The sequence below is a fragment of the Saccopteryx leptura genome, chromosome X (assembly GCF_036850995.1).
Source record: "Saccopteryx leptura isolate mSacLep1 chromosome X, mSacLep1_pri_phased_curated, whole genome shotgun sequence".
Lineage (NCBI taxonomy): Eukaryota > Metazoa > Chordata > Mammalia > Chiroptera > Emballonuridae > Saccopteryx > Saccopteryx leptura.
Window position 1 is genome coordinate 40,207,414 of NC_089516.1, and position 7,762 is coordinate 40,215,175.

The 7,762-nt window shown below is 48.8% G+C and overlaps 1 protein-coding gene across 1 annotated transcript; it reads left to right on the forward strand.

Moving 5' to 3' along the window:
- The first annotated feature begins 304 nt into the window (after nucleotides 1-304).
- Nucleotides 305-1,686, forward strand: LOC136385554 (RNA-binding protein with serine-rich domain 1-like). The gene is given in 2 exon segments (XM_066356582.1): nucleotides 305-629; nucleotides 632-1,686. Coding segments are annotated over 2 exon segments (873 nt in total). The 5' UTR covers nucleotides 305-469; the 3' UTR covers nucleotides 1,345-1,686.
- The last annotated feature ends 6,076 nt before the right edge of the window (nucleotides 1,687-7,762 follow it).

A 7,762-nucleotide genomic window follows, 5' to 3' on the forward strand; every position in this document is an offset into this window, starting at 1 on the left:
GGAGCTACCAGAACCCAGGACGAACCCCGACCATTCTGCCAGTCACTGACTTGACAATTAGGAGGTCACCAAGTAGTCCATGAGTTTCTTTATCTGCCAGAGTGCCCGGTTCCCTTGTTGTGAAGAGACTTACTGACCAAACTTGGGGCCCAAAATAACCTTTAATCAGAAAGAGTCTGCCAGCCTAACTCTAAGAGGCCCAAAGGAGAACTTAATCTTGTCAGTTATGCTACCATGAGAGAGTGAATGGAAGCTACATACAAAAGAAAGGATTGAGCCCTAACTATGACGACTAAGTGGCGCCGACCTCAGCGGCAGAGGAGAGCGGGAGGAGGTCTGCTGGCGGGAAGATGCTGCACTTTGGCGTAAATTGCAATCGATTAGGGATCGTTTCTCAGACTCAAGTTAGAAGTGAGAGTTCAGATAAGTGAGGCAACCATTGCTGCTTTGAACACCTCAGAAGGGGAGAATGGCTTTATCAGGAGTGAAAAAGAAGAGCTTGCTAGGAGTCAAAGAAAATAATAAAAAGTCCATCACTAGGGCTCCTTCTCCTACCAAACGCAAAGACCGCTCTGAGGAGAAGTCCAAAGATCGCTCTAAAGATAAAGAGGCCACCAAGGAATCAAGCGAGAAGATCGTGGTAGGTATAAAACTCGAAAGAGGCGCAGCGCTTCCAGGGGTAGCAGCAGCCCCAGATCTCGGCCCAGCTCTACCTCCAGCTCAGGCTCCAGCACCAGCACTGGCTCAAGCAGTGGCTCTAGCTCCTCATCAGCATCAAGCCGCTCTGGAAGGTCCAGCACATCTCGCAGCTCTAGCTCCAGCAGCTCCTCTGGCTCTCCGAGTCCTTCTGGGCATAGGCATGACAACAGGCGGCGATCCCGCTCCAAGTCCAAACCACCCAAAAGAGATGAAAAGGAAAGGAAAAGGCGGAGCCCTTCCCCTAAACCCACCAAAATGCACATTGGGAGGCTTACCAGGAATGTGACCAAGGATCACATTATGGAGCTATTCTCCACCTCTGGAAAAATTAAAATGATTGATATCTACGTGGAGTTTGAGAATCCAGAGGAAGCCGAGAAGGCACTGAAGCACATGGATGGAGGACAAATTGATGGCCAGGAAATCACTGCCACCGCTGTGCTGGCCCCCTGGCCAAGGCCAATCCCCAGAAGGTTCAGCCCTCCTAGGCGAATGTCGCCACCACCTCCCATGTGGCACAGGTCACCACCACGAATGAGGAGAAGGTCACACTCCCCACGGCGCAGGTCCCCCGTGCATGGGCGATCCCGTTCTCCCAGTCGCCGCCGCCACAGGAGTCGCTCCAGCTCCAATTCCTCCCGATAAGCAAGCCACTGAAGCTCTGCCCCATAACTTATAGCCCATCCAGCTCAATTCTGTCACTTTCCTAGCAAAAGGAGATTCAGTAGAAAACAAATCCACACTCAGGGGCAGGCTGCAGAAGTAGTGTTGGTTTGGAGATGTGCCTGCAAAGATGTCCTCCAGTGTCCCACATTTCCAGTCCCTGAGAATCAATTCAGTGGCAATGCCACCCCAGCCTGGGAGCACATTCTTCCATTCCACAGATAACCTAGGGCCAGTCTAGTAGCCTGGGGATCCTTCAGGAAAGAGCATGCTTTCATGCAGCTGCGGGTCCTGGTAACCTGGCCCTGCTCCCCAGCTTGAGTCCTTCTGCCCTCAGGGGTCTCCAAACTTTTTACACAGGGGGCCAGTTCATTGTCCTTCAGACCATTGGAGGGCTGCCAAATACAGTGGTCCTCTCACTGATCACCAGTGAAAGAGGTGCCCCTTCCAGAAGTGCAGTAGGGGCTGGATAAATGGCCTCAGGGGGCCACATTGCGGCCTGTGGGCCGTAGTTTGGGGACGCCTGCCTAGGGTCAAATATCCCATGTTAGTTGGCTGTAAAGGGTTCTGTCTTTACATGGACTTGTGCACATACACCCATACCCTACATCTCCTTTCTCTCTGAAATTGGTGAGCAAGTTGAAAGCTAGCTTTGCAGGGTCATCACAGACCCCCACTCACATCCCTGTCATGGTGGTCTTTGGAGAACCTTGGCAATGTGTACATTGCTTTTCTGGCTTTTATTGTACAGTCAATACTATAAATTTTGTTTTGATTTTTTTTGTAACTTTGTAGCATTTTAGATAATGTGTTTATACTTTGTTGTGCAGAGTAAAAGGATTGTGTTGAATAAACCTAGGATTAGAATGCAAAAAAAAAAAGAAAAGAAAAGAAAAGAAAGGACTGAGAAAAATCTGTCAGAGTTCTAAGAAGCATTCCCCTCAGTATGGGCTAAAAGAAGCCCCCCCAGGAATGGCAAAGAATCATGCACCACTTATAGTAAACTTAAAACCCAGAGCTCTCCCAACCCAGCAAAGACAAAACCCAGTGCCTTGGGAACCCCAGCTTGGGATCCAGGAACACATCATACAGCTCATAGATGCCAGGATCTTAATTGAGTGCCAATCCCCTGGGAATGCACCTCTACTGCCAGTGAAGAAGCCCAATGAAGGCGGGTACCGACCTGTACAAGATGTGAGGGCAATAACAACACTACAGTCACACTACACTCGGCAGTTCTGAACCCGTACACTCTCATGAGTCAGCTCCCTCCTGGAGCACAATGGTTCACTTGCTTCGCCTTTTTCTGCCTACGGTTGGCACCAAAAAGCCAACCACTCTTCGCCTTCAAATGGGAAGACCGCCAGACAGGGAGGAAGACTCAGTTGACTCGGACTCGCCTACTCCAGGAGTTCAAAAACTCTCTTACTGTGTTCAGCCGTGGATTTGGCTGCCTTCCCACACGAAGAATTCAACTGCACCCTGGTGTAGTATGTCATTGACCTCCTTCTCGCGAGTGAGACACGAGAACACTGCTGGAAAGGAACAGAGGCGTTGCTGCAGTTACTAACTGACACTGGGCATAAAGTATCCTGGAAAAAGGCCCAAATTTGCTGCCAACAGGTTCGGTTCCTGAGATTCTTCATCACCAAGGGGCATTATTCTCTAGGACCAGAAAGGAAAAAGTTCATCTGCTCAATCCCAACGCCAAACAGCAGGAGGAAACTCCGAGAGTTCCTTGGGGCAGCAGGGTTCTGCCACATTTGGATCCCCGGTTTCTCAGTAAAGGCTAAGCTGCTATATGAGGCTCTAACCTGGCCGGAGGGAAACCCCCTTCTATTTAGAAATTAAGACATTGCTCAGCAGCTCTCCAGCACTAGGGCTCCCAGATGTGTCATGGGGCTTCAACTTATTTGTTCATGAAAAGGAAAAGATTGTGTTAGGGGTCCTCACTCAGACTCTTGGGCCCTGGCAGAGACCGGTAGCTTACCTGTCTAAACAACTGGACCCAGTGGCCTCTGGATGGCCACCATGCCTCCGAGCCCTAGCTGCCACAGTGATCCTGATAAAAGAGGCTGACGAACTGACCATAGGCCAGACCATTCATATCAAGGTCCCTGTAAAGCCAGTAGCCATGGCCACCAACACAGCCACCTGGCCCATGCAGGTTCGCATTTGATTCGGACAGACGGTAATGAAACAATGGAGCCAAGAACTGGTGGGCCGTTAGCTTTAATCCTAGCTTGCACCCGGTGAGCAAGAAATACACACAGTGGGAAAACACTTCCCTTTCCATTCAGGGCTCCCAAAGCCACTGACTCATCTGAGTTTCCTAGAATCAGAGGTTTCTATCTCACCAGCCTTATTCACCTTTGTTCCCCATCTCCTTCTCTCTGCACAAACTCTGCACAAACTGGCTTCTCCTTCAGCACTCCACCATCTTGGCTGCTTATCCTCTGCAATGCTAATTTCAAGAACCAAGAGAGAGAGAGCCCCTGGTCTCCCTTATTTTATAGTGTAGAAATTAAAGCCTTTAAGCCAATATACAAATAAGAAAGTCTCTGATACAAAGCCACTTATCTGAGGCATAAATGGGATTCCTCATAAGAGTGCACCACCCCACATCATGCAACAGTCAAGGGTGTGAGGAAAAGCTTAATGTTGAGAAGATCTTTGTATTAAAAGAGCAGGAAAGGCTTAGTCTTAAAACTAAGCCTTAGGCTATAAGGACTTTGCCGGCTTACAGCCTGTCCCCGTACCCAATGCAAACTATAAGCGAGCAAACATATGTATCATACTGTATTTGCAAACTTATTTGACCGACAGTCCCTCACTCCGTGTCAACACTTATGAACAGTCAAGGACATCGATGTCTGTCCAACTCTCACCTGATCCAACCCGCGGGTCACGGTTGAAACGGTACAGAGCCTCAATCCAGCCAACTTCCTGTCCACTGAGGAGGGAACCCCAGACCATGATAGTAAAGAGGTAATCAATGAAGTATTCACTAGCCAACCAGACCTCAAAGATACTCTAATTTCAGGAGTTGACCTAAATCTCTCAACAGACATAAGCAGCTATGTCAGAAATGGTGAAAGATATGCCAGGTATGCAGTCACCACAACCACAGAAGTCATAGAAGCAGCCCTCATCCAAAGGGTTGGTCAGCCAAGCGAGCTGAACTCTGGGCCCTCATCCAAGGTCTCCACTACGAGGAAAGCAAAACAGCCAACATCTACAGTGTAGAGAGCCACTGCATCTAAATGCGTCTGGCCTACGTACAGCTGAGAGCAGAGGAAGGTCCCTGCTCAGCCTTGAGTGACCTGGCAGGGCGAGGTCACTAAAACAACTTGGAGGCTGTTCGTGGTATTGACGCCAGAAGCGAAGCGGCAAGCACACAGTGCTATCACAGGCTCAGGATGTTCCGACATGCTTGTAAGATAGAGAGTTACATAGTTATTACCTCTACCCACCCCCCCAGCACAATACCTTTTGTTTAAGCATATAAAATAAACGGGTTTTCCAGGCTCGGGGTCATTGTGTCTCCATCAGAGCACAGTGTCCCACTTGAACCAAATGCTATCTGTGTCTTTGTGTTTTCCTTTATCCTCTGTTGCCCCTACTCAGGTCTTCACTTCCCCGGGCATGCCGCAGCACTACACAGACTCAAAATATGCCTTCGCATCTATTCACATCCATGGGGCTATTTACAAGGAGCAGGAACTATTAAATGCAAGTAGAAAAGAAATGAAAAATAAAGAAGAATTCTTAAATTATTAGAGGCAGTGTGAAAACCAAAGAAAATAGCTGTGACCCACTGCCGTGGCCCCAGAAGGGAACAGACCTCATTACTCAAGGAAATCAACTGGCCGGTCAAGAAGCAAAGACAACAGCGCTAAAGGAAGAATCAGCACCTCAACCCTCGGCCGTTCTTCTAGCTACACTGTGGCCAAATGAACCTAGATACATCCCAGAAGAAGACCAGTGGGCACAGGAGGAGGGCACCAGTCGGACACCAGAAGGATGGCGGCAACTCCGGGACAAAAGGCTCTTTGTGCCAAAAGATTCAAATAGCCCTCCTCGTAATGACCCAGTACCATCAACTGACTCATCTTGGAAAAACAGCACTAGAGACACTCTTAGGAAGACATTATTCCATGGCTCAACTCCTGGCCATCTGTGCCACTATAAGTAATCAGTGTATTATTTGTAAAGGAATAATCCCCTTCAAAGGCCTAGTCCAGCCCCAGGGATCCAGAAAATCAGAACCCACCCTCTCGAGGCCATGGAAGTAGACTTCACTGAAGTAAAACCCAGCAAGGGCTACAAATATCTGCTAGCCCTAGTCTGCATGTACTCTGGATGGGTAGACGCTGTTCCCACAAGGACTGAAAAGGCTCAAGAAGTAGCTCAAGTACTCCTTCGGAAAGTTATTCCACAATTTGGAATTCCACTCTCCATTCACAGCAACAACAGACTGACCTTCATAGCAGAAATAACTCAGACTCTCACAAAAGTATTAGTAATTAAATGGAAATTCCACATGGCCTGTAGGCCCCAGAGCTCAGGGAAAGTAGAAAGTAGGAACCAGACCCTAAAACCACTCTAGCTAAATTCTGTCAAGCGACCCATGCCTCCTGGGTAGATATGCTCTCCCTCGCGTTGCTTCGAGCATGCTGCACACCAGGGCCAACGGGCAATTAGCCCTTTGAGATACTCTTTGGGAGACTACCCCCTATTATCAGCAGGTTTCAAGGGGACCTCAGGCAGTTAGAAATAGAATTAACTGCCTAACTGCAAGCCTTAAGTAAAACAGTACCCCAAATCAACCAATCTGTAATGGCCAGGATCCCAATCCCTCTAGGAAGCCCAGTACACCCCCATCAGCCCAGAGACTAGGTTTGGGTTAAAGACTAGAAAAAGGAACCTTTACAACCCATTTGGACTGGGCCTCACACTGTAATCCTTGTTACTACAACTGCTCTTAAAGTTACAGGAATCACCACGTGGGTCCACCACTCAGGAATCAAGGCTCATCCTGACGGCTCTTTGGACACGTGGACTGCTCATCCCGACTCTCAGAACTCCTTGAAGACCCGACTCCGATGAGGATGCATCAGCTCAGATCTAGCTCCTGCTCCTCACTGAGGGACCCCTGCCCCATTTGGTACCTGCTCATCGGCGGACTGGTTTCCCTGTTAGCAGGAGTCGGGCTAACGGGAGCAGCCCCAAAAGACTGGACTCAGATAGAAATACTCTTGCTTCTCCTTACCTATCTGTTACTTGTAGGATGCGTACTTACCCTACAATGTTTGTAATATTGACTCTTTTTATTCTCCCTGGGTCCCTGACGCCCCTTCCCCTAAAGACATCCTGACCTCTCAGCACCTTGAGAGGACCTTAAATTACACCCATCAGTTTTTAAACAAGTCTAACTCGTCCCTAGTGGGAGACTGTTTGGATATGCCTGTCACTGTCCTCCTCTGCCTATACAGCCATCCCCACCCCATTAGCCAGGTGGGATCAGGTTAAAGTGACTCTCTCATACCACAGGGAGCTAGGAACCATCACAGCTGAAAAGGCCAACACGGCCCTAGACCCCTATATAACTTCTAGGGCTGAAGAGGCTACCTTCCTTCTTCAAATCTACTCTAAAGCCCTCTCAAACCTGAACTAGGCTGACCAGGAAACCCATATCCAGTCCGGTCATGGTAGATACCCTACTGCTAACCCAAGTCCCTTTATGCTTCTCCAGCATGCGGGGAATGTCTCAGTAGGGAACTTGTCAGCAACTGACTGCAACAGGACAGTAACCATCCAACTCCCTAATGATTACTGGAGTCAACAGGTTAAATATCCAGTTTCCCCAGAGGCCAGTGGAAAGTTCCTACAACCCGTATGATTCACGGGGTTCCCCACAGTGACAGCCACCAGCTACAACTGTTCCTTTCCCACAACATCACTGTTTCCTTGGATAACCAACAACTCCAGTGTCACCACCCATTTTCATTGCACCCAAGTCAGCTGGAGCCACCTATCTCCCCTAATTGGCAGGGCTTTTGCCTCTACCTTGTCTGCCTGGAGCGCTGAGCCTGTAGGCTCCAACAGATACCCTTTGACTCGCCTATTCTCTCTCCACTTTACAGCCTGCCTTACGGGAAAAGGAGTATTTTTCCTCTGTGGTAAAAATGCATATTTGTGTCTACCTAGTAATTGGACGGGGATCTGTACTGTAGCCTTTCTTAGCTCCAATGTTGACGTGGTTCCAAATAATCAGTCCCTACCAGTTCTGTTAGTAAAACACGTCCAAACAAAAGAGCCATAACTATACTACCACTCTTAGCAGCACTAGGGATCACTGCAGGAATAAGGACAGGAGCCAGTGGACCAACAACTGCCC